General features: G+C 40.4%; 2 protein-coding genes across 4 annotated transcripts in view; one reads left to right on the forward strand and one right to left on the reverse strand.

The window, feature by feature from the left end:
* The window catches only part of MTMR2 (myotubularin related protein 2), a 122,853-nt gene extending 100,922 nt beyond the window's left edge, over positions 1-21,931 (forward strand). For all 3 annotated transcript variants that reach the window (XM_059185906.1, XM_059185914.1, XM_059185924.1), the window contains 6 exons: positions 5,633-5,818; positions 8,268-8,474; positions 14,148-14,240; positions 17,631-17,744; positions 19,668-19,844; positions 20,552-21,931. In XM_059185906.1, the coding sequence (XP_059041889.1) occupies positions 5,633-5,818; positions 8,268-8,474; positions 14,148-14,240; positions 17,631-17,744; positions 19,668-19,844; positions 20,552-20,713 (939 nt within the window). In that variant the 3' untranslated portion in view covers positions 20,714-21,931. The remainder of the gene's footprint in view (positions 1-5,632; positions 5,819-8,267; positions 8,475-14,147; positions 14,241-17,630; positions 17,745-19,667; positions 19,845-20,551) is intronic.
* Positions 21,932-25,941: 4,010 nt separating this feature from the next.
* CEP57 (centrosomal protein 57) overlaps positions 25,942-27,871 on the reverse strand; it is a 39,775-nt gene continuing 37,845 nt past the window's right edge. Inside the window, exon 11 of the mRNA XM_059185938.1 lies at positions 25,942-27,737. Coding sequence (XP_059041921.1) covers positions 27,504-27,737 — 234 coding nt within the window. The 3' untranslated portion in view covers positions 25,942-27,503. The remainder of the gene's footprint in view (positions 27,738-27,871) is intronic.

A 27,871-nucleotide genomic window follows, 5' to 3' on the forward strand; every position in this document is an offset into this window, starting at 1 on the left:
CCGGTATCAGAGCAGGGAAGCCAGCTACAGAGACGGAGGCAAGGAGTGAGCTTTCAGAATGGGGTTACCTTAAACTGTGATCCAAGGCACTGTCGGACCACTGCTCTTTGAGGCGGGACCCCCCACAAATGGCAGGTCTGGAGAGAACCCCTCTTTCCTCCTCCAGGAGGAGTGGCACAGGAACACGTGGCAGGAATCTGCTCAGTTTGGAGACTCCACAAACAGGCCTGTGCACCAGAGATAGAAACGGTCAGTCGCAAGCAGGGTGAGCCTGGAATGTGACCAGAGACCAGGGAGATGGGAGGGATTGTCTGCTTTTCCCTGAGGGTGTACGGAGGAGTGGGGCACCATACTCTTGGCTTCTCTGGGCCGGAGATTGGGAGGCCACCATTTTTTTTTTTTAAAGATTTTATTTATTTATTTGTCAGAGAGAGAGAGTGAGAGAGCGAGCACAGGCAGAGTGGAAGGCAGAGGCAGAGGGAGAAGCAGGCTCCCTGCGGAGCAAGGAGCTCGATGTGGGACTCGATCCCAGGACGCTGGGATCATGACCTGAGCCAAAGGCAGCTGCTTAACCAACTGAGCCACCCAGGCATCCCGGGAGGCCACCATTTTTATTCCCATCCTCCAGAACTCATATGGAAAGCATTCAGGGAACAAAAGCTACCAAGAGCGACCCGAGCAGATTATCTAGCCTCGCCCCTGGCAAGGGCAGGGCAGTGGAGTTCCGCCTCGGGCAAAGACATGCGGTACTCACTGCAACAGGCCCCTCCCCTAGAAGATCAGCAAGAGCATCCAGCCAGGACCAGGGGGTGGAAAACAATTTACTATGGTAATGGACATCAAAAGAAAGCTAGGGTGGCGATCCTTATATCAGATAAATTAGATTTTAAGCCAAAGAATATAATAAAGATGAGAAAGAACACTATATCATATTTAAAGGGTCTGTCCAACAAGAAGATCTAACAATTTTAAATATCTATGCCCCTAACATGGGAGCAGCCAACTATATAAATCAATTAATAATGAAATCAAAGAAACACATAGATAATAATACAATAACAGTAAGGGACTTTAATCTCCCCCCCCTGAAATGGACAGATCATCCAAGCAAAAGATCAACAAGGAAATAAAGGCCTTAAATGACACACTGGACCAGATGGACATCACAGATATATTCAGAACATTCCATCCCAAAGGAACAGAACACACATTCTTCTCTAGTGCACATGGGACATTCTCCAGAATAGAGCACATCCTGGGTCACAAATCAGGTCTCAACCAGTACCAAAAGATTGGGATCATTCGCTGCATATTTTCAGACCACAATGCTCTGAAGCTAGAGCTCAGTCACAAGAGGAAAGATGGAAAGAACTCAAATACATGAAGGCCAAAGAGCATCCTACTAAAGAATGAATGGGTCAACCAGGAAATTAAAGAAGAATACAAAAAATTCATAGAAACATATGAAAATGAAAAAACAACTGTTCAAAATCTGTGGGACACAGCAAAGGTGGGCCTGAGAGGAAAGTATATAGCAATACAAGCCTTTCTCAAGAAACAAGAAAGGTCTCAAGTGTACAACCTAACCCTACACCTAAAGGAGCTAGAGAAAGAACAGCAAAGAAAGCCTAAACCCAGCAGGAGAAGAGAAATAATAAAGATCAGAGCAGAAATGATATAGAAACCAAAAGAACAGTAGAACAGGTCAACGAAACTAGGAGCTGTTTTACTGAAATAATTGATAAAATTGATAAACCCCTGGCCAGACATATCAAAAAGAAAAGAGAAAGGATCCAAATAAATAAAATCATGAATGAAAGAAGAGAGATCACAACCAACACCAAAGAAATACAAACAATTATAAGAACATATTATGAGCAGCTCTATGCCAGCAAATTTGACAATCTGGAAGAAATGGATGCATTCCTAGAGACATATAAACTACCGAAACTGAACAGGAAGAAACAGAAAATCTGAACAGACCCATAACCAGTAAGGAGATTGAAACAGTTATCAAAAATCTCCTAAGAAACAAGAGCCCAAGACCAGAGAGATCCTGAAGGGAATTGTACCAAATCTTTAAAGAAGAATTAATACCTATTCCCCTGAAACTGTTCCAAGAAATAGAAATGGAGGGGAAAATTCCAAACTCATTTTATGCCAGCATTACCTTGATCCCCAAATCAAAGACCCCATCAAAAAGGAGAACTACAGACCAATATCCTTGATGAACACAGATGCAAAAATTCTCATCAAAATACTAGCCTATAGGATCCAACAGTACTTTAAAAGGATTATTCATCATGACCAAGTGGGATTTATTCCTGGGCTGCAAGTTTGGTTCAACATCCGCAAATCAATCAGTGTGATACAACACATTAATAAAAGAAAGAACAAGAACCATATGATACTCTCTGTAGATGCTGAAAAAGCATTTGACAAAGTACAGCATCCTTTCTTGATCAAAACTCTTCAAAGTGTAGGGATAGAGGGTACATACCTCAATATCCTCAAAGCCATGTATGAATCACCCACAGCGAATATCATTCTCAATGGAGAAAAACTGAGAGCTTGGGAACATGGCAGGGATGTCCACTATCACCACTGCTACTTAACATAGTACTAGAAGTCCTAGCCTCAGCTATCAGACAACAAAAAGAAATAAAAGGCATCTGAATTGGCAAAGAAGAAGGCAAACTCTCACTCTTTGCAGATGATATGATGCCTTATGTGGAAAACCCAAAAGACTCCACTCTAAAACTGCTAGAACTCATATAGGAATTCAGTAAAGTGTAAAGATATAAAATCAATGCCCAGAAATTAGTTGCATTTCTATATACCAACAGCAAGACAGAAGACAGAGAAATTAAAGAGTCAATCCCATTTGCAGTTGCACCCCAAACCATAAGATACCTAGGAATAAACCTAACCAAAGAGGCAAAGAATCTGTACTCAGAAAACTATAAAGTACTCATGAAAGAAATTGAGGAGGATGCAAAAAATGGAAAAACATTCCATGCTCATGGATTGGAAAAATAAATATTGTGAAAATGTCTAAGCTACCTATAGTAATCTTCACATTTAATGCAATCCCTATCAAAATACCATCAATTATTTTTCAACGAAATGGAACAAATAATCCTAAAAGTTCTATGGAACCAGGAAAGACCCCAAATAGCAAGGAATGTTGAAAAAGAAAGCCAAAGTTGGTGGAATCACAATTCCAGACTTTAAGCTCTGTTATTACAAAGCTGTCATCATCAAGACAGTATGCACAAAAACAGACACATAGATCAATGGAACAGAATAGAGAGCCCAGAAATAGACCCTCAACTGTACGGTTAACTAATCTTTGACAAAGTAAGAAAACAACGTCCAATGGAAAAAAGACAGTCTTTTCAACAAATGGTGTTGGAAAAATTGGACAGCCACATGCAGAAAAATAAAACTGGACCATTTCCTTACACCACATACAAAAATAGACTCAAAATTGATGAAAAACCTCAATGTGAGACAGGAATCCATCAAAATCCTTGAGGAGAACACAGGCAGCAACCTCTTTAACCTTAGCCACAGCAACTTCTTCCTAGAAACATTGCTAGAGGCAAGGGAAGCAAGGGCAAAAATGAACTATTGGGACTTCATCAAGATCAAAAGCTTTTGCAGCAAAGGAAACAGTCAACAAAACCAAAAAACAGCTGACAGAATGGGAGAGATATTTGCAAATGGCATATCAGATTAAGGGCTAGTATCTAAAATCTATAAAGAACTTGTCAAAATCACACCCAAAGAACAAAGAATCCAATCAAGAAGTGGGCAGAAGACATGAACAGACATTTCTGCAAAGAATACGTCCGGATGGCCAACAGACACAGAAAAAGTGCTCCACATCACTTGGCATCAGGGAAGTACAAATCAATATCACAATGAGATACCACCTCACACTAGTCAGAATGGCTACAATTAACCAGTCAGGAGACAACAGAAGTTGGTGAGGATGCAGAGAAAGGGGAACCCTTCTATACTGTTAGTGGGAATGCAAGCTGGTGAGCCACTCTGTCAAACAGTATGGAGGTTCCTCAAAAAGTGGAAAATAGAGCTACCCTATGACCCAGCAATCGCACTACTGGGTATTTACTGTAAAGATACAAATGTAGTGATCCAAAGGGGCACATGCACCTGAATGTTTGTGGTAGCAACATCCACAATAGCCAAACTATGGAAAGAACCTCGATGTCCATCAACAGATGAATGGATAAAGAAGAAGTGATATATATACACACACACACGTGTGTGTGTGTGTGTGTGTGTGCGTGCGTGTGTATAATGGAATACTATGCAGCCATCAAAAGAAATGAAATTTTGCCATTTGGAAGGACATGGTTGGAACTAGTGGGTATTATGCTGAGTGAAATAAGCCAATCAGAGAAAGACAATTATCACTTGAAGTCCCTGATATGAGGAACTTGAGAGGCAGGGTTTGAGGTTTGGGGGGTAGGGAAGGAAAAAAATGAAACAACTTTGGATTAGGAGGGAGACAAACCATAAGAGATTCTTAATCTCACAAAACAAACGAGGGTTGCTGTGGGGAGGGAGTGTATAGAGAGGGTGGTTGGATTGTGGACATTGGGAATGGTATGTGACATGGTGCGTGCTATGAATTGTGTAAGCCTGACAATTCACAGACCTGTCAAATAATACATTATATGTTAATAAAAATAATTAATAAAAAAAGTTTTAGCCCCTCAAAATAAATAAATAAATGAGTTCTTTTCAGCCACAGCGTATTTTGAACACCAAATATTTCTCATCCTGTTTTGTGGGTGTAGATTTAAGTATTTGAGGATAGAGATACTAATATACTATGGTATTCTATGCTTTTATACCTGTTCTGTCTTTTTATTTGGAAATAATTATGTGGTTGAAATAGAGGCAAGTCACTAGGATTGCAAGGCATCTTGCAAATATTCCGATTAAAATGAGGTGATGAGGACGGGAGGTGAAGAATCATGGACCAGAGTGAAACCAACTAGATGTTTTCTTTGCACACAGAGCCAGTGATTTCAGCCTTCTCTAATAAATTATGTTTGGGTAGAACTGGAAATATTGGTGGGAAAAGTTTAGTGCTTTAACATGTTGAAGGACCTTCATATATGGTATCACATTTAAATTTTATAACAGCCACATAAGAAAGTCAGAGTAAGAGTGTATTTTCCCATTTTATAAAGAAAAATGTGTAGTGAGAGTGGCTGTGTTATGAGGTCCTGACCTGTTGACATTTTCCCACGGAGTTTTCCTATTCATCAGTAATATGTATCACTGGGGTGCCAGGGTGGCACAGTCGGTTAAGCATCTGACTTCAGCTCAGGTCATCATCCCTGGTTCCTGGGATCGAGCCCCGCGTCAGGCTCCATGCTTAGCATGGTGTCTGCTTCTCCCTCTCCCTCTGTCCCTGCTGTTCCCCCACCTTTGCTTGTGCTCTCTGTCACTCTTTCTCTCAAATAAATAAGATCTTTAAAAAAAAAAATGCATCTGTCATGCTATTGGATATTTTGTGGCACCTGTTCACATGTTTACGTACAGTGGGTGTACCTTCATTTATGATTTCCTGTGGTGTTTGCTTTTTTCCCAGGCGAAGGGTGGAGGTTATGAGAGTGAAGATGCCTATCAAAATGCAGAACTAGTTTTTCTGGATATCCACAATATTCATGTTATGAGAGAATCTTTACGAAAACTTAAGGAGATTGTGTACCCTAACATTGAGGAGACTCACTGGCTGTCTAACTTGGAATCTACTCACTGGCTTGAACATATTAAGGTTCGGTATTTGTTATTATTCCCTTATATTATTACAGAGTATCAGACAAGGGGTTTCTCTGCCCCTCTCTTTCCACACTCTTCTTACAATTGAACTGTAAGATGAAGGTATCTTTCTATACAATGAAAAATGGATAACTCTTTGAAAATTGTAAGTACTTCTAAGCTGTGTTGCTTGAATGAATTAGTTTCCTGTACTGCACATTTGGTTCTCTTGTGGTCTTCTCTCCGCCTCCCTGCCCCGCCCTGGCTGAATTCTTCTCATCCTTCAGACCCCAGTTCTGACTTCTTCTCTTCCATTTTCTCTGCACTTTCACTTTGCTTTCTCCTTCCAGCTCATCAAGTACGACCTTACACTTCATTTAATGGTCTCGTGTCAGTCAGTATATATTCCTAATTCATGGAAACCTGGGCTGGATAAGTTGTTAATGTTTTTGGACCCCTCAGGAGCTAGGGCAGCACCATGTGTGTGAGGGAGGTGAAGTGATTGAATGAGGGTATGAGGCTAAATGATGTGGAGTCTACCCCGTGAACGCTAGTGTGCCTAGCCTGTCACTGTCGTGTTTGGAGCAGCAGATGTAATTGCACTTTGTACAGGTACATACTTTTCTCAGACGTGGTCTGAATCCCAGTAACACCACGTCCCAAGATGGAGACTCTAGCTGTACACACGTTCATACTGTGAAATAACGAGTAAGGAGCAGACACGTGCTCACATTAGAATCTCTCAAATTTGGATAGAACTGAAGAGAAGGCCAATTTGATCTTACTGAGAATTATAGATTAATTTTATTCTTTCTCTTCCAGATGCTTAGAAGCTTGAGTGTAGCAGAGTGCACACTCTCCTTAGGCAGGGAGCATGTTCCCGGGGGCCCATCTGTTGCAGCGCGTGAAGTGTAAATAGAAAACAGGGACACTTGATTTGAAGCGAACATAAATTGCAATGTCGGCATCTGTAAATGGCAGGGCGTTCTCCCTGAGCATATAACAGCCTCTCCAGAAAGCTCGCTCTGGCAACAAACAGGTCCCCTTATAGGCAGAGGAGATCCGGCTGTGCCTGGCCTGCCTTCTCCACCTGTAGTCCTCACAGCAGCACCTTCTTCAGAGCTCTGCTCAAATACCACCTTCTCAGAAAGGCCTTTCCCCACCATACCTTACAAATAACGGCTCCACTGGCAGGGTGCTCTCACTTCCTGCCCTCTGGCACAGTCTGTATTTTCTTATTTACATGTATCTGGCTGGCCTCACCTGAGTAGAATGTACTAGCCCTTTCTTTGTTTGGTTCACTGCTCTGTCTCTAGCACCTGGAGCAGAACCTGCCACATGGGAAGGGGCTCCAAAATGTTTATTTTATAGGGGAAGGAAGGTGGGATGGTGACCATGGTCTTAGCTTTCCAGCTGTTCTAATACTTTGGGTCAGTGAATCATAAGTCTCAAAACCCACTGAATTACAAGTGGAAGACATTTATAAAGTAGTAAGCTAGGAGTAGTGACGATGGGGCCCAGACACTTAAAAAATGGCTCACAGGTGACTCTGATACAGAGTCAGGATTGACATTGCTTCAGAGTACCCCATTTCCAGAATATGCCTATAGTTACAGTTAAAAGGAGGTCATCATGAGATTGTCCAACCCTAGTAAATCTACTTTCTTTCATTCTGATCCATGTTTGTGGACCCACACTGTTCTCCTAGTATGTATCGTCTAGCCGTTGCAGAGAAGACGACAACTGTATCATTCATTTTAAAGAATATTGTGCTTTTGTGCTGCTTATTTGGCTATATCTAATTCTGTTTAGTTTTGACTCAACTTCAACTTCAGAAAAGTTAATTATTTTGCAGTGTCTGCATATTTTTTAAAAAATCTGAAATTATTTTAAATTATTTTAAATACCAGTTGACATCGTAATATGAATTTTTCATTCATATTAATACAGAAAAATGGCTTCAAGTTTTATACTGGGCTTGCTGTAAGCTATGTGACATATAATAAATAAATGCTCTAGAAGCTATGGGGTAAGAGATCCAATTTTACTGCTTTCCTCTTTATTCTGTTTTGGTTAGGTAGGGATTGTGTAAGTAACGTGTATGACTTCACTTGGCATATTTTTTTATTTAAATAGATGATGTTGGAATATTTGAAGATTCTTAGAAACAGATCTCTTTAAAACCGAATCCTTTTCTCTCACTCATACTTTTGATTTGTACAGAACCAGAACGTACCCTTCGTTTGGCTCTTTCATTGTGTGGATTAATAGGAGCCTGCATTTATGAGGTTTTACTTGTGATAAAGGCAAAAATCTTCTGCCACTAACAAGAATTCTTTTTCGGAAGGGGCTTTTTTCCTCCATGTGTTATTGAGACAGTTGTCTGTAATAAAACTGTATTTGTTACTTTTGAAGAAGGAAGCACTTAATTTTTAAAAAATTTCACTGAAAACTCTATCTTGCAGCTCATTCTTGCAGGCGCTCTTCGGATCGCTGACAAAGTAGAGTCCGGGAAGACATCTGTGGTGGTGCACTGCAGCGACGGCTGGGACCGCACGGCCCAGCTGACTTCCCTGGCCATGCTCATGCTGGATGGCTACTATCGAAGCATCCGAGGCTTCGAGGTCCTTGTGGAGAAAGAGTGGCTGAGCTTTGGACATCGATTTCAGCTTGTGAGTCTAGAGCCTTGACTCGCAGCGTCACCATGCATCCTACATGAGGCGTGTGAAGACAAAACCTTTTATTCACTAGATACTCACTGAAAACCACTCCTTCATACTAAAGGGGTAAACTTCTAGAGAGAATGTTCTTGTTAGTTGTGGAAAGCCTTAGGATAGCCTCTTGCGGGTGTGCAGTCTGACCAGGGCTGTCGGGACACCTGTGGCTTGGTCTCTTCTGTGATCCCTGCTGGGGGAGACATTAGATACCATTCCTTCATCTGTGCGCCTATCTCTGCCTTCAGGCATGGTTGCAGAATTACAGGCCACTTCTGATCTCGATGTAAAAGGAGCCAAGGATGGCTTAATTATTATTCTTAATTTAAGAATACTTCCAAGTAGCAGTGCTCATGCAGGAACGGGGTTTAAAAAAAAACAGGCTGGGACCAAAAGAAATATCAGAGAAAAAAAACAAAAAATTTCCCTCAGAGTGGGAAATAAAACAGCTTTTTGATTATCCTCCTAAAGCATTAACACTGTAATGCGTATACATATGGAGAGTGCTGCAGTTGGTTTTATGGGAATGACACATTTTCCTGCCCTCTCTTTGCCTCAGAATTTATTTTGATGTTGTCGTTCATCTCAAATCAAATGCCAGGACCTCAGTGTCCAGGCATTCAGTGTTGAATGTCTTCTGTGGTGTTCCCATGAAATGATTGTATAGTTTCTGCATTAACAGCTCCAGAAATCAGCAGCCGGGCTCTTCCTCAGGCTATCCAGTCTCACTTCAGAAAATCTACCTACCAGAAAGTTCTTTCTCATAGTAAACCAAAATTTACTTCCCATTTCCCCTTTGAAAACAAGAATAGATATGACTACTTAACCAAATGAGATAGCCCTTCAAATATTTAGAAGTAGGTATGTACCCCTATCCTGCCTAACTTCAGCTCTTCTGGCTAAACATTAATTTTCTTCATTGTTTTCCTATCTCAGTGCCCTCTTCACTCCAGTTGTCCTCTGGACTTTGGTCATGTCTTTCATCAAGTGTGGTACACAGAACTAATCACGGTTCCCAAAATAGAGGAATGGGTTTATTATGTCCCTTTCAAAGGGTATTCAGCTTTCAATTTTGCTTTTTTGCTACATCATACTTTGGAGTCATGCACCTTTTAATTAAATAAACATTCATGTAGTTTTTAGCTGTGTTTCTGCTAAAAACTAAATTTGCAATCAGAAAACTTGAGAACAGTAAGCGTGTAGGCCTTGTTTTTCATGTATTATTCATCTGTGTTAGTTGTAATCACCGATTTTGAAGAGTGAAGAGTAGGAATATTTTCCCCAAAAGGAGGAACAGGGTGAGCAAAAGTCTAGATGACATTGAGCTTGCAGGAGTAGAGTTGAGGGAAGGGTGGGGTTAGAGAATCATGGAGGGGGAGACTTAGATTGTCAGAGGCGTTGGAGCCACTGAGAGTGTGCGAGGCTCCTGGCAGCACATTCCTAGAGTAGCTGAAAGACTTTCTGAAAGATGTTTACCCAGATGCAGTCTCGAATGTTAACCTGTACCAGCAGTGTTTACAAATACAGATGACCCTTGCACAATGCACAGTGTAGGAGAGAGGGGTGCAGTCAAAACTCCACACGTAACTGTTGACTCCTCCCCGGAACCTAACTCCCTGTAGCCTGTGGTTGATGGAAGCTTTCCCAATAAGATAAACGATTAACACCTATTTTGTATGTTGTGTGTATGATATACTATATTCTTATAATAAAGGAAGCTGACAAAAGGAAATGTTACTAAGAAAATCATAAGGAAGAGAAAATACTTTTACAGTTCTGTAAAAATAAATCCACATTTAAGTGAACTCACTTGGCCCATTCGTGCTATTTAAGAGTTCAAGAGTTAACTTGAAAGAAGCAGACAAATTTAAAGGTTAACTTGAACTGTTAAATAAAACTGGGCTTTTGGAGGATCTTTCCTGATGGCTCACATTTTTCAGTTCTCTCTAAAATATACTTACGATGAAAAAGCACATTACTAAAACGCTCTTACTTCAAAAAATGGAGTTTTAGTCATCCAGAGCTGCACGTGTTTATATCAGTGTGATCAAAATAGTAAACATTTAAGACCATTGGAAATTGCTGTGGATTCCTAGATTGCTAACTCTGGTTCCCTACTCCATCCCCCCTCCCCGTACCCCCAGTTTATCTGAAAGCAGAATTTGGCAATTAAAGGACAGCTGGTCAAGAGGGTACATTCACCTGTTTAATGAAAGGGCAGTGAGTCTCAAACTTTTCATTGTCAGGATCTCTTTCCATTCTTAACAATTATTGGTGACCCCAAAGAACTTCGTTTATATGATTTATTTCTACCAGTATTTGTCATATTCGAAATTAAATTTTTATTTGTATTTTTTTATTTTTTAATTTTTTAAAAGATTTTATTTATTTATTTATTTGACAGGCAGAGATCACAAGGAGGCAGAGAGGCAGGCAGAGAGAGAGAGAGAGAGAGAGAGGGAAGCAGGCTCCCTGCTGAGCAGAGAACCCGATGCGGGACTCGATCCCAGGACCCTGAGATCATGACCTGAGCTGAAGGCAACGGCTTAACCCACTGAGCCACCCAGGCGCCCCAGAAATTAAATTTTTAAAAAGATTTATTTATTTATTTATTTGACAGACAGAGATCACAAGTAGGCAGAGAGGCAGGCAGAGAGAGAGAGAGAGGGAAGCAGGCTCCCCACTGAGCAGAGCCCGATTCGGGGCTCGATCCCAGGACCCTGGGATCACGACCCGAGCTGAAGGCAGAGGCTTAACCCACTGAGCCATCCAGGCACCCCTAGAAATTGAATTTTTAAAAATGTGTAAATATTAATGAAATAATAAATCTTACTCTGGGTTGCTGTTAATGTCATACCACAATCTGGGTGGCTTGTAAAATTTCAATAGACATTTATTTCTCACAGTTTTGAAGGCTGGAAATCCAAGGTCAGGGTGTCAGCGTAGTCATGTTCTGTGGAAGGCCGTAGATTGTGGGTTGTAGCTTGTCAACCTCTCTGTCCTTATGTGGTGAAGAGAACCAAGGAGCTCTGTGGTGTCTTTATTTTTATTTATATTTATTTATTTATTTATTTAAAAAAATTTTTTTTTAAAGATTTTATTTATTTGACAGAGAGATTGAGAGAGAGAGATCACAAGTAGGCAGAGAGGCAGGCAGAGAGAGAGGAAGAAGCAGGCTCCCTGTGAAGCAGAGAGCCGTACTTGGGGCTCTATCCCAAGAGCCTGGGATCATGACCGGAGCCGAAGGCAGAGGCTTTAACCCACTGAGCCACCCAGGTGCCCCTTTATTTTTATTTTTTTTTTAAAGATTTTATTCATTTGTTTGACAGGCAGAGATCACAAGTAGGCAGAGAGGCAGACAGAGACAGAGAGAGAGGAGGAGGATCTCAGGACCGTGAGATCATGACCTGAGCTGGAGGCAGAGGCTTAACCTACTGAGCCACCCAGGCACCCTCTGTCGGGTCTTTTGATGAGAGCACTAATCCCCTCTGCTGGACTTCTACCCTCTTGACTAGCAGCTCCCAGACGATGACTCCTGCCATTACATCTGACATTAGGATTTCAATGTGAATTTTTTTGGCGGCGGGAGAGGGGGCGACACAAACATTCAGGACATAGTACTACTGTATATTAGCCTAAAGAGCATTTTAAAGAAAACAAGTTGTATTTTCCAAAACAACAATGATAAAAAGGTTAGTGTGAAGGGTGGCATTGTTTTACAGTTTTTGCAAATTCCTTTCATGTCTGGCTTATTAGAAGACAGCCAAATGTCACAACTACTTTATTGCAATGTGTGCTCTTCCTTGACGTAAATGAGGAAAATCTGACCACACACAGATATGCAGGTTGAAATCAGAGTGTTTTGATAGCATTTTCAGGGAATTGTGGATATTCTTTCATACTGTGCCTAAATTTAACAAATGCTGATTTCATCGAGGTTTCTCGTACTGTGAAATCCAAAACTAGATCAATGAGGTTTTCACTGTCCTTTCTATTAAATTTCATTGGTCTGTCTTGAGCTTTGAATAGAGCTTTTACCCATGTGTGATTCTGTAACATCAGGTGTTGGTTATTTGGAAAATACTGGCTTCCTGACTTACACAGCTCTTCGAGTATTAATGCATTTCCTTACAGACTATCATCTCATTTGTGAGCATCACCAGTGATTTTATCAGAAACGTCTATTACCAAGCTTATTTTGACAGGTAGTTTCCCAAAAATCTAATGTGCATTCAAAGCTTGAAAGCTTGAATTTTATCATTTTTCCTTGAAGTGACACATTTGCTTTGTACATTAAAAAAAAAAAAAGTCTGCAAGACTTTCAAGTCTTAATAACTGTAGTTTATATATATCAGTTCTTTCAAGTCAAAACGATGTTGCATGAGAACGTGGTGTTTTGTACCATCATCTAAGGTTTGCAGCTGCAGAACATTATATGTATTTCCCATTTTGTTATACAGGCTGTCCTTAAGGGGAGAAGACTTAGCAGGATTAATTTTTACTGCTTCATCAAGGAAACTGGCTCTCCCCACCCTTTCATTTGACTGCGAGTGTGTGGCAAGGCAGGGTCTGACACTACTTGTGCAGCTGGATTCCAGTGATTTGCTTGAGTTTTCCTAAGGAACCCAGAGTTTTATCCTTCGTCACTTTTGCACTCTCAGCGTAAATGTTAGTGCATTGAAAAAGGCAAATAACGTTTTAGTATTATTATGAAAATAGTTTTGACATCACAGACCCCTCTCCCTCCCCCACCCCTACCCCCCAGCCCCACCCCCGGCCCCTGGTAATCTGTGGACCAGACTTAGAATCACTGTTTTCGAGTGTGGAGGGTCCTTTACAGTCATCTGGGGCAAAGGTCCTTAGAAGAGAAAAAAACGGAGAAAGGAGGTGAGTACATGCTTGGAAGGTAGATGTCAAGCATTCTTTACAGGTTTTCAAGAGTTTGTGCTGATGTGATTATTCTTGATAAAGACAGATGAGATAAGATATGACAGGGCCCCCCTGCACACCCTGGCCACATTGTTAAAGGAGACGGGTGCTTCCTGAGGCTGTTGGACAAGTATTTGTTAATATTTAGGGAATATTAAATTTCTGGGACAAAAAATCTGGGGTTCTGAGGTCTGACTGCTCCTGTCTTCCATTATCAACCTCTTAAGATCTGGGTTCCTCTTGTTAAAGTTGTAATTTCCTATTACAAGCATTTATGTCAGTAAATAATATGGCAGTTTGTACATCAAAATGATAACAGAGCCTTCTGCTTGGTAAGACTATGAGTGATTTCTGTTTTCCTTGCTGTGCTCTTTTATTTAATTAATTTCTTAAAGAGTTTGTTTATTTTTGAGAGAGAAAGAATGAGTGGGCGAGAGAGTGGGGCAGAGGGAGAAGCAGGCTCCCCACTGAGCATGGACCCTGATGCGAGGCTCGAGCCCAGGACCCTGGGATCATGACATGAGCCGAAGGCAGAGGCTTTAATCCATTGAGCCACCCAGGTGCCCCCCTGTGCTCTTTTAAAAAGACTTTTGAACTTTAAAAAATACTGGAAGATATTACTTTAATTGGAAAATAAATTTATTTCCATGAAAAAGAAAAGTTCCACAAAGCTCATACAGATTTTCACTCTTTTTGCTCCAGAGACTTGGCCATGGAGATAAGAACCATGCAGATGCAGACAGATCACCTGTTTTCCTTCAGTTTATTGACTGTGTCTGGCAAATGACAAGACAGGTAACTTATCTGGGATAGTCATTCTTACATCTTTCTTTTAAGCCATCCAGAGTTGGGAGGTGTGGTCAGTGATTATCCTACATTGCATGTAAAATGGAAATTCTGGGAAGATTTCTTGGTAATAGAACTATTACTTACTACATTATGAACTAAATTAAAGGACATTATTTGGAGATTGTATTAAACACTTGACAATTTGATCCATTAGCATTTCAACCAGTGGCATTAATAATAACCCGAGAGGTTTCCTCCTTTGTTTTGGACAAGTAGTTAACTGTAATATATTTACCCGGAAGGTCATCTATACAGTGCTAGAGAAGGTAGAGGTGAAGAAATGAAGCAAGTTCACCGGAGCAAAATAAAATCCTGTTTTAGGAATGGAAAAATACATTTATGTGGGAATAATGAGTAGGTAGATATGTAATAGATTCAGTTCTTTTTGTTCTTAGGCATAGATAGATTGCTTTTTAGACCTTCTATTAACTTTCTAACAAACTGGTTTGAAATATTAATGGTAATGGATTTAGTCTTTTGGAACGATATTGGGGGAGATTGAAAAACACCTACTTTGCTATGGGATCACTTCACTAGTGAGGCGAGAGGTTGGTGTCTTAAACATATTGAACTCAAGAAAAATCATCCCAGAGCTTGGCTACAGGTCACTGCTATGTCAGCTAATTATTTGCCCAAGGGTTTATTAGACCTCAGACAACTGGGAGTCCGGTTTGTTCTTAGTGAGTCCACCACATGAATATAAAGTAGGGCAGTTGCTGTCTCTGCTTCGCTTTAGGATTACATTTTAGCTTCAAGAAAACACTATTATTTCATTAAAAGAAAACGAATGGTGATCTTTAGATGAAATACACGAATTATATAAGCATTTCCCCCAATGGCATATCGGTTTAGGTGGATTATTTTGAAAGCTGCTGGGTTAAATGCATTGTTGTAGTAGGTATGATGATGGAATGATGAGGCTGGAATTTAAAATATACCTGCTAATGTGTACCACACTTAGAGTTTTGCTCTATAAAAGGCTCTTGGTGTGTTGGGAGAAGGGGAGAAACTTAACTGTAGAGTTTAATGGTGTTTACTACTTTTGGATGAGGTTTGAATTTTTTCTTTGGAATTGCCCTTGAGTTTGTAATGGGAGCTCTGCAAATCCTTGCCAGTCCTTTTTTGGGTGTTTGACCAAAAACAAGAAGAGCCACTATTGACTATTACCATATTTGATTTCTAAATAACATTTGACTCTTGGCGAAAATTAAATATGCCCTTTGAAAAGACTCAAAAAGCGGTTTGAAGCCATGTCACCATTGATGGCTGGGCACTGCTTTCCCAAGGGAATTCCCCTAAAGGGGCAGCCTGTGTGGATATATGAGTTGATATGTTTGTTAGAAACAAAATCCAATTTGCCAGTTGTTTGCATAGAAGAGTACGCAGTAAGTACCTGCCTCGCTGAATTACTACACGCTGTAGACCTAGAAGCAGCTTCACTCCAATTCTGAGCTTAAGTTACTGCATAGAAAATCAGTTTCAGGGGCGCCTGGGTGGCTCAGTGGGTTAAAGCCTCTGCCTTAGGCTCGGGTCATGATCCCAGGGTCCTGGGATCGAGCCCCATGTCGGGCTTTCTGCTCAGCGGGGAGCCTGCTTCCCTTCCTCTCTCTGTCTGCCTCTTTGTCTACTTGTAATCTCTGTCTGTCAAATAAATAAATAAATTCTAAAAAAAAAAAAAAAATCAGTTTCATCTTACATTTCTCTGATGGAACTGAAAGTACGTCATATAGTGATGTGTCTTTATCTTAGACATCCAGTTCTGTTTTCCTGTATGATATTCTGGAACATAGAACCTGTTAGGCATGTTTATGGGCCATCACTCTTTTTGTAAATAATTGAACTTTTGTGCAGCGCCGTAAGTAAGCACACTTGTGAGCGTGACACCGGTTATGTGGCGATTAGCCAGCTTCTCCCTGTGCCCCCACCCTTGGCCCCGGCCCCTCACTCCTGGGTCAGGAAGCAGTTAGTGAAGGGCCCTTCCAATTCGAAAGCCATCAGGAGGAGACAGTATTCCTCCTCTGCTCTCAGAAGTTCCTGCTCCGCTGCCTCCGTTTTGGGGTGGGGACCTGCCCGCCATTGCAGCTCTCTTCTCATGACTGAGCATGTGCTTTTGTTGAAAAGATGAGAAACCGATCACAGGCGTCGGTCGCTCCTTCGGATGGCTGTGTAATGAGTCAGAATGCATTCACAGTTGGCTAATAAGTCTGTGAAGGGTGTGTAACGGTACAGGGGATGGATTTTATTTTGTAAATGAGGGACTGTGATTTGACCAGGTTTCTTACAGGTAATTGGCTTTTTGTTGACATGTGTGCTCCAATCACCTGGTTCAGCTTCACAGCCACAGAAATGATCATTCAAGGCAGGCTAGTTAGCCTTCCTCGTTTGAGAAATTTGCTGTTACCTGCTTCTAAATTTAGGAAATGTGGAGACAAAGACAGTTTCATTCTTATCCCTTGGGCATGCAGTTGAGGCTGTTTTCTTGCACTACTAGGTAGAGATCATTCTAAGACAGACTTGGAACCAATATCTGTTCCCCAAATCTGTAGTCCAGATATTCGTAGACTTTGTTTTCCACAGTCCTGCAGTTGGTACAGTTTTCATGGACACTGATAAAAATTTTTGAAATATTAGCTGGTAAGGGTGGATTATATGAACTCTTTCCCCTCCTGGGATCTGTCCTCCATCCTTGATAAGTTCACCCCCACCCCAGATTTGTTGTTTAGGTAATATTAAGATCCCTGGTCAAGCTCTTGTCCTAGGTTAAAGAGGAAGGGCATTTTCTTTTTGCTAGAAAGAGGCTGCTGAACTGCTGATCCCAGGTTTGACTAGGCTGGCTTTTAAATGATCTGCACATCTGCCTTGGATCTTTATTTTTGTGCATTGCTGACATTATCTGGAGACAGTGATATTTTTTGTGTAATCCCTGAAGCAAAAACTATGTTGCTGAAAATTTAAAGAAAATCTTACTATGCTGTTTATGGTCATTTTTGGCAAAGAAAGGCCAAGAGTTGTCAGAATTGCCAAAGTCAAAATTCATCCCTCTTCAAGATTAGGATTAACAAATACAGGGAGATATGGAAACACCAAGGTCACACCATTCAAACTTCTGCTGCACAAGAAAAGGATTTCTCATGGGGAGAAATCTCAGAAAAGTGGTAGAGTGATTTTTGAACAGAGAATGAAGAAGGTAATGCCACAATGGCTTAGAAAAACATAGTTTTGAACATTGTTTAACCTAATTTTAAGAAGCATTACAAAGAATCTCCCCATATATTGGGATAAATATGCTTGAAAAAATGTCTTAATAATTTTGTGTTTGTGGTATTCAATTTGCAGTTTCCTACAGCATTTGAATTCAATGAATATTTTCTCATTACCATTTTGGACCATCTATATAGCTGTTTATTTGGAACATTCCTCTGTAACAGTGAACTTCAGAGAGGAAAAGAGGTAAAATATGAGCCATGACCCTCCCCCCCTTCTACTCCCAATATATGTGATGTTCCCTGCGACAGTTTTCAACCTAACAGTCCTCTTGGGTGATTTCTTTGGTCATGTTTTATTCCTATGTATATGATGTATACGATGGCTTCTTTCCATATATCTGAGCCTGATTGGTTTTCAAGTACCTCTGTTGCGAGGCTGAAGGTACCAGCTAACTGTCAGGTGCAGGTGCGTTTACAGCTGAAAAGTAGTGTCTGCTAAAGAGAACTGAAGTCTGTGTACTCTCAGGAGCACCAGTCCTTGCGGGATGGAAATCCTTCAGAGCAGGTGCAGAAACATCTAATTAGCAAGAAAAACACACATATGAATGAAGAGATCCCCAGATATATGGTACATACGTATGAGCCATTTTAGGTTTTTTTTTTTTAATTGTAAAATAATACCATAAAACAGCTGAACACTGAAGAGATACTGTGTAGAAAGAAATAACCCCCCGTGTAATTCCACGATTATGACACTAATCTCTGCTTCCCCAGGGAGATCACTGGTAAGTGGTTGGTATTTAGAAGAAACCGTATAAGGATGACATTTCAAGTTTTACTTCTGACCTTGAAATACATGCCTCCTATGTATGAAATTCCAAATCCTCTTGATTGGGTGTCTCCCCTGCATCAGTTTTAATTCCAAAAATGTGGTTGCCAACCAGTTTATTCATGCTCTTCTATAAAGCATTATGGCAAGGAGTGCTTGCTCTGGGGCCAGGCTGCCTGGGATGCAATCTTGGATCTATCCCTTGTCTTGTAACCTTGTGCAAATTCATTTCTGCTTTAGTAAATGGGGAAAAATAGTACTAGTGTGTGGTTCAATAAAATAAACTACAGAACACCATAGTAAGTGCCATGTAGCAGACTGTACGTTCTTTGAAAGCAGGTATTAAAAATTTTTTCTTAAAGATTATTTATTTGAGAGGAAGCACATGAGAGGTGGGGAGCAGCAGAAAGGAGAGCATGAGCATGGAGCCCTACCACATGGGACTTCATCCCAGGATCATGACCTGAGTTGAAGGCAGACGCTAAACCAACTGAGCCACGCAGGTGCCCCAGGAAATTTTGAAAAAATCGTCTCTTCAGTGGCCAGCCTGCAGTTAGCATACCCATACAGAAGAGGTGCTTTAAGAACTTACCGGATGTTAGACAACTAAAACCACCTAAGTTCCAAAGATAATTTTTTCCTCATCTTTTGAGAGGCTTGAATAGGATTTAACTATATCTTGATTTTAAGAAAATAATCTTTTTTTGCTGAGCTGTAATTTGCAGTCCATAAAAGTGTATAATTTAGTAGTTTTCAATTATCTAGAGTTGTACAACTGTCACCACTGCTGACTTTAAACATTGAGAAGTAACCGTGTCCCTGTTTGCAGTTTCTCCCTGGTCTCCTCCCCTGGTCCCTTGGCCATCACTACTCTATGGATTTGCCCCTTCTGGATACATCCTATAAATGGAATAATTCAAGATGAGACCTTTGTGTCTGGCTTCTTTCACTTAGTGTGTTTTCAAAGTTCAATTTGTAGTATGCATCACTACTTTATTTCTTTTCATGGTGAAATATTACTCCATTATATAAATAGACTACATTTTATCCATTTTATCAGTTGATGGACGTTTGGGTTGTTTCTTCCTTTTGCTCTTATGAGTAATGCCCGTTTGAACATCTGTGTACAAGTTTTTGTGTGCATATGTTTCTCTTTTGGTATATATACCTGAGTGGAATTGCTAGTATGAGAACTCGTTTAAATTTTTAATGAATTAATTGCAGTGTTTTCTAGTACTCTCTGATTTGAATGAAAAGTAGGGCTGTCACTGAAGTGTCCATGTCCTCTCCCTCCCAAGAGATATTCAATAATCGAAAATACCTGTTTTCTTCTTACAGAATCTTCCTAAGAGGACTGTGTCACTGTGGTCTTACATAAATAGCCAGCTGGAAGACTTCACTAATCCTCTCTACGGGAGCTACTCCAATCATGTCCTTTACCCGGTAGCCAGCATGCGCCACCTAGAGCTCTGGGTGGGCTATTACGTCAGGTGGAATCCCCGGATGAAACCGCAGGTGAGTGCTCTCCGGCAGACAGCGAGAGGTTTCATCCAGGCAGTTCTATCGTTTAGGTTCATTACCTATAAAGCAACTAGAAAAATTAGGTATATTTAAAACTTTTCCTTTTTTCCTGTTAACATTTATAATTGTATAGTAGAAAAAGCACTACATGGGGGTCATCAATGAATTGCATTCGTGCCTTGTCTTTGCTTGAATGGTCCTAGATGAAGCACTTTTCTTCCCTTCTCGGGAAAATGAGTGTGGGGGATTGGATGACTTCTGCAAGTCATTTTAATAGGTTTGAGGAAATAGCTTGAAGAAAATTAAAAGCCTGACCAATTCTGGTCCATTCTGAAATATGTTATAGAATATATTCTACTTAGAACTGTTTAAAAGACTAAAAATCTGCAGCTAAGTGACAGGAAATTTGTTGAGTTTTGGCTTTTACTTATTGTCTTGTTACTTGGTTGTTTTTAAAGTAACAGCTGCAGGATATACCCGTGGAAGTACTCGGGAACCCTGGGAAAGTCACTGGAAGAGCGGGGCTGTCAGTAGAGTCCAGTTAATTCTCACTGATGTGCTGGAAAGGTTGGCCTGGTCCCCAGAGCCAAGAAAATGCCCATGACAGCACTTAGGGAAAGAACTATATACCAGCACAATTGGACTTTGGGTTTGTTTACGTCTGCCTCATTGAATGACATTATGGTATTTTGCTCTTGTAGGAGCCCATTCACAACAGATATAAAGAACTTCTTGCTAAACGAGCAGAGCTTCAGAAAAAAGTAGAGGAACTACAGAGAGAGATTTCCAACCGATCAACCTCATCCTCCGAGAGGGCCAGTTCTCCTGCACAGTGTGTCACTCCTGTCCAAACTGTTGTGTGAGGGGACTGTCCGAGGGGGCCGGCATGGCCATGAACTCCGCATTACAGTGGCAGCTTTAGGAGTATACGGTCTTCTGAAGTTAGAACCCAGCCCCGGGAGAAGTGCAGTTGCTTTATTTATTTTATATCTCTCCAGGAGGGGTTTAGAACTGTGGCAGTGCAGGTAGCGTACGTGAAATAACCCCCTATGTATTTCCACGATTATGACACTAATCTTCTGAGTCACCCAAAGAATATTTAGATGCTTCATTACCAGATCCACGGTGGGAGCAAGTTTCTGATTTTAAAATCAAAATACAGACACTTCGGAAACACACCTCCTGCTGGAAGAGAACTGGCTGCACAGAGGGAAGGAGCATCCCAGTGAATCTCAGCGCACTGACACTGCAGTTCCCTGCCATGACACATGTTGAGCCTCAACGGCACGAAAGCTCAGAATCACATGATACTCCCTTCCCCTGTCATGGTTTTTTTTTTTTTCTGTAATAGTGATTTACTTTTATCACCTTTCTGCACCCACACTCTTCATATATGATATGGCAAAGATCTGAGGATACTATGGCATAATAGTAGTTGAAAATTATTGCTGTCCTTACTGGCATATGTATTTAAGATGTAGTAGATAGCTGTCCGAATGGATGCCTTAGAGATGTGCTTGGGGGCGGGCGCGGGATTGAGAGGCAGAAGCAGTAGCTGCCCAGGACTTCAAAGAATTCCACACCCTTCAGATTAGTTTCCATTTGCCCAGTTACTAGAAACATAATGAAACATACTTACAAATTCATTATTCCCTTCCTTTATTGCATTTATGGTTTTTTTTGTGTGTGTCTGAACACAGAAGTTAATTGGCTGAGTTTTGAGGCAATATTTTAAAAGTTTACTAGGATTGACTTTTTTCCTGAAGTCTGTATAAATAGCTTATGGGTGGGAAATATGCTCAAATTTTACACGAGATATTTTACTACTTTACTTTGCAAAATCTGTAATTCCACTGAAAGATTAAGTCTACCAAAGAATTTACTGCATGTACAAATATGTTACAATCTCAATGCCAGTAAAGGAGATACTGCTTCACTGTTCACCTGCCAGTAACAGTTCAGCACTGGTGTAAACATTCGACTCCCTGATACCTTAAGAGCCATATGTTATGTACTGTAACAAAGGAGCTTCTTGTCCCTTGGTTCTTTAATTAAAAGGAAATTTCAACTGACTTTTAAAACGTTGTTCTTATCCTAAGTTGTTTGCCTTAAATGTCTTTTGCAGAAATGTTTTTGAAGAAGGGTGGCTTAGCACCTGCTCCAGATTGAAGTGTTCAGTTTCAACCCATTTTGCTTCTAATACCGAAATCAAGCAGTACTAAACAAGGCAGTGTTCTTTCACTTGTGACCTCAGCCTTGTTGTTGGGTCTGGTGGTGAGGAACTGTAATTTTTCCTACTACCTCCAGTATTAGCAAAATTACTACCAGGATGATTTGGTCTTTGTATTATACACATTTTAAAAAAAGTTGTCAGGGTATTTTTGAGCAGCCAGCCCATCAACTGAAGCTAAGTTTTCTCTTCCAGATATTTTACAAACCCATTGATGTCCATTCTTTCATTTTCCTCATTTAAGCCTTGATCATTTTGGTCTGATACCACATAAAAATACAGATGACTGAAGAGTTTCAGACTTTGTCTCAGTACCCTACACATCCACTTTAAATTCCATACAAAGGCCAGAGCAATGGAAATGCAAATCTATCACTTACCATTTTAAGACTATTCCAGGGGTTTCCTTTTCACCTTAACAAAAGTCTTTAAAGTGGAGTGCATTTAAGAGAATCCCCTGGGGGCAACGTGAGGATCTTGATGGCCTTGTGAGACGTTCCTCTTTCCTCCCCCTCAACTTACAACCAGCTGGACATCCATGACTGAACAGAAGCGCCTCTGCACATCAAGTCCAAGGAAGTTATGGAGCCAGGGGAATTACAGTGGCAGTGACTGTGGCGACCTCCTTAGTGGAGGTGGTAGAACGAGAACGGGGTACCCAGAAGTGCTCAGCAGCAATGGGCTGCAGTTGGAGGGTTCTACTGCTTTTCAGGAACACCTAGATTTCTGAGGAGAGACTTCCATGACTGGGTAGAGGGAAAGAAAAAACAAGTCAGAGAGAGCTGAAGGGACATGGTTCCTTCCATAAGCTCTGGGATTCCAGCAAGAGATCCATCCATGTGCCTTTGGGAATCCCCCACTCAAGGACTGCCCTACCAGGCCATGGGCACACCTAAAGCCCCAAGTGCTAAGCATACACCTCCCCCCACTCTGTGACCTGTCTTTAAAAAATAAAACCAAAGATTTTATTTGAGAGAGCTGATGGATGTGCATGCATGGGGGGTTGGTGTAGAGGGAGAGGGAGTTTCAAGGACTCTGCACTGTGTGCCCCCCACAGAGCCGAGGTGGGGCTGGATCTCAAGACCCTGAGATCATCACCTGAGCTGAAACCAGAAGACACCCAACCCACTAAGCTACACAGGCGCCCCCAGTGTTTTTCTTTTTACCACCTTTTATGTGCACACATCAAACTTCAGCAGGGAGTTACCACCAGTAAGAAAACTCAAAAGCTTGTGCTATAGCACCACCTTCTGGGAAACAAAAGAAAGGCTTCTAACTGCCAACCTGATTAATTATTAAAATCAAACAAAGCCTTATATAAGTAAGAAAGGTGTTTGCTACTTTAAAGGTAGCGGCAGAGGCCCATTTCATTGAATACCATAAAAAATCATGGTAACACAGGATCACAAAAAGGTAATGACAGTTCTCCAGTAACTGTACCCAAAGACATGGAACACTGTTCTAACTTAGAATTCAAAGTAAGAGGACAGAATTCAACAAGCTCCAAGAAAACTCAGAAAGGTAATTCAATGAACTTAGGAATAAAATTAATGAACATTAAGAAGTACTTTGCCAAAGAAATTGAAATTCTAAAAAAGAATTAAAATGAAAATCTAAAGCTATTAGAAAGCATTGGAAATGGAGAAGATCAGATGGAAGAGAGAATAAGCAAGCTGGAAGATAAGAGTTTAGAAATGATTCAGGAGGAAGAGAGAACTAAGATACTTAAGAAGTGGATACAACCTATAACAATTATCAGACTCCAACAGAAAAGCTAACATAAGATTAATGGGTGTATCAGAAAGCGGAGGAGGCAGAGTGTTTCTAGAAAGAAAAAATGGTTGAGAACTTCCTAACCTGGGGGAAGGAACTGGATATACAAGAATACAAAGCTAATACACCTTCTCCAAGACACACGAATGAAACTGTCAAAAGCCGGGGGGAAAAACCTATAAGGCATCACCTGCCCCCACATTAGGCTATCAGATTCCTCAGCACAATTTCTACAGGCCAAGAGAGAATGGAATGACCTATTCAAAGAACTCCCAGGCAAAAACTGCCAGGCAAAGTTATCCTTGATATGAAAGAGAAAGGATTTCCCAAACCAATAAAATGTGAGTTTACCACCCCTAACACTGCCTTAGAAGAAATGCTGGAAGTAGATCTTCTAGGTGAAAAGATCTCAATACACAACATTTTTATTAAAGTGATTGACAGAAAACTGTAACTCTTGAGAATATAAAATAATTGCAGCATAAAGATTAAAGAGCATTAAAAATGATAGCTATTAAATCGTAATAATTCACAGCATAACGAGATCCTTTGTGACATCTAAAGTATCAGATTAACTCCAATACTTAGCTACTAATAGCCTATTGTTGACCAGAAGCCTTACCAGTAAGAGAGTAAAAAAACACGTTTTGGGGGCATCTGGGTGGCTCAGTCAGTTAAGCATCTGCATTCCACTCAGGTCATGATCCCAAGGTCCTGGGATGAGTTCCACATCAGGCTCCCTGGTCAGTGGCAAGACTGCTTCACCCTCTCTGCTGCTTCCCCTGCTTGTGCTATTTCTCTAATAAATAAAATCTTAAAACAACAACCCACATTTTGTGTATGTATTATAAACTATTTTTAAAGTAAGCTAGAAAGTGTTGAGATCATAAGGAAAATACATTTGCAATACTGTAAAAAATTCATGTGTAAGTGGTCCTACACAGTTCAAACTCATGTTGTTCAAGGGTCAGTTTTACACTAGCAAAGCCACAGTAATAAAAACAGTATGGTACTGGCACAAAAATAGAACAGGAAGAGGCCAGAATGAAATCCTGGCATATGTGGTCAACTCAACAAGGGAGTGAAGAACATCTGCTGGGGAGAGGACAGTCTTCAACAAGTGGAAGTGGACCCCTACCTCACACTACTCACAACAATTAACTCAAAATATATCAAAGACTAAACAGAAGACCAGATGCCATAAAATTCCTAAAGGGAACATAGGAGGAAGCCCCCTGATGTTGGTCTCCTCAATCATTTTTTGGACATTAATGCCAAAAACACAAATAAGAAAAGTAAGAATTAACAAGTGGGACTACATCGAATTCAGAAGCTTATGTAACTTTCATATTTGAGAGCTGTTTTATAACTTTGTATCTATGAGTAGTGGTTGTGCACGTGCACTTTTTCCTTTATGATCTGGGATACAAAACAGAGACCTGTGTGGTTATGTCAAAGCTCTTTAGCCTCCTGTAACTTGTTGGCTTACTCTTCTAGTCTCACTTGCATATCTCAACTCTTAGGTACCAGTACCACTCAGCTAGCCACAACTCTTCCACGTCAACTGCAGAATCTGGCCTTTTCCCTTTTTATTTTACCCCATTGACCTGGAACACTTCGCTTCTGGCTCATTCCAGTTCTCCAGTCTAGGCATCACTTCCTCCTCCAGGATGTTAACCCCCTCCTCTGTGCCCTCTGTGCCCTCACTGCATTGCGCTTGTGCTGTCACCACCACATTCACACCAGTGCTGAAATAATTCAGATGTCTACCACCTACCTTGCAAGCCTGGTATCCATTTCAGCATCTCACACACAGAAGACACTTGTCTAAGAAGTGCACTGCACCAGTGCTCTCGCAACAAACTAGGTGTCTAACAGCAAACTCCTGCGTTATAAACTCTCAGACAACGAGAATGAGGCGGTTTTGGTATCCTTGTTTTCAACTCTCATCTGACTGTATTAAAAGCCGAAGATCAGAGTTTGACTCCTATCTGAGGGATGGGGTGGGTTTTAGCACCATTAAACTTCTCCTAATTAGAACTTAGAGCCATTACCATGCCAAATGTCACACAGTTTAATGACCTGAAATTCAAACACAGCGATAGCAAAAGTTTAATAGTTGAAATGGTGGTCGAGACACAAGAAAATATTTTCCATGTCACCAGAGCAGTGATTCTTTGGGTCTGTGGACTCACTGTTGTGATGTCAAGAGGATACAAAACTGCGCACGCAAGCAAAAGTTTACATACAATTTCAGAACATTCACAAACAGATCCAAATTCAAGGAACCTAAATGAAGAACTCTGTAAAAAAATTAATTCAAGTAAGAGGCCTAACAAGCTTAGTGCCCAGATAGGCACTACAATTCATGCTGATTATACCCAGATAAAATCCCAGAACTTCCATCTAGATCCCAGGGAAGGCATAAAAAATCTAACATGTGGTTAATGTGTCTTCAGAGTATCTCATCACATGCCATGAGATAGTTCAGTCTTGTTGGGTTTAGCTTCTGTGTAAGCATGAGAAAGGCAAATTATGTAATTATACATTCTTATTGTTTCTCAAAACATGTTAAATGTCCTATTTAGAAATGCATTTTTTAGAGAGTTTACAACAAATAAAGCCTTTATTAACAGGCTGTTAAGGAAAATTTCAGTGTTTCCTTAAAAAAAGCTGCTTTATTGACTTCAGTGGCAAATTTATAAAAAGTTCACATGTCTTGATCTATGCAGAATTATGATTCACATTATTAACATAATGAATTACATGTGTACAGCTAATGCACTCATACTGCACACCGATAACATGTCCAAGGGGCTCTTCTCTAAAATTTCAAGATTAAAAAACACCATGCCCCGAACTCAATAGCATGATTACAAACAAGTATTATTTAAAAACAACAAATGTATATGCTTTACAACATTTCCTCTTCTCTCCTCATTCTAAAAGCTCATTTATTTCATTAGTACTTTGCTTATACTTCAAAAAATGTTTTTAAAAGTTTTGCAGTGAATGGACTTAAAATGAATGCTGGGTCTTTAAAAATTTTTTAATGGTGGATAACTCAATACAAGTATATTTAATACTGATCAATGTCTGGAATGTCAAAAAACAAAACAAAGCAATCCTCTCAAATATGTATAAATACTTAAATATAGAAAAGCTCCACCAACAGTCAAAACAAAGTATATTTAATGGTTGTATTGGAAAGGAGAAAGGGGTGATTTGTGTCAGGGGAAGATTTAGAAAGATTTTTTAAGCAAACACTGCCTACAGGACAGCCTCTCATTTTGATCATTTAAACCTAATTTTACTTAGATATGTAAGGAACTGTTAAAAAAAAAATCACACCCACAAGTAAACAACTGGTAATTTGTTTACAAAGTGCAGTATTTCAGTACAGCAAATTCATCTCAAAGAAGCAGTGTGTGTGGCTTCCTGGCCTTTAAAACTCCCCTGGTTTCCACTTAGGTGGTTTAACATTTAGTCATGATGCGTAACACAAGAAGCCTGTGTAATGAAGCTTGGGCCCCCTAACACCTGCTATTATTAATTCCAACGTAAGAGAGTATGAGACCTGGAGAGTAAATTGTCAAAATCTGATTGATGAGGTACAGATTATCTGAATAAAATTTATAACCTGCTACCAGTTAGTAATCCCAACATAAACTATTGCTTTGTAATGAACTCTGTATGGTCTGCATGTCCTTCAATAACTGAAGATTTTTCCTGCTTTTTTCACCAGGTCTCAGTTTGACAACGTCCTTCTTGCTTGTGGTTCCTGTGACTCCAGAAGAACGACTGCTGCTGCTTCCTTCTTCATCAAGAGTCTTTCTAGTGGTTCGCAAGTCCCTCTTCTGCTTCTCTACCTTCTGTTTCTCCAGCTATAGCAAATAACCAAGGCAGGGAAAAAGGAGAATTCAATGAAAACAATCTCTTCTGACAACTGGTATTTTTAACTCTCATACAAACTAATATATTCTGGATATAATATATATCCAGATAATATATTCTGGGT

The sequence above is a fragment of the Mustela lutreola genome, chromosome 1, assembly GCF_030435805.1.
Source record: "Mustela lutreola isolate mMusLut2 chromosome 1, mMusLut2.pri, whole genome shotgun sequence".
NCBI classification, from domain to species: domain Eukaryota; kingdom Metazoa; phylum Chordata; class Mammalia; order Carnivora; family Mustelidae; genus Mustela; species Mustela lutreola.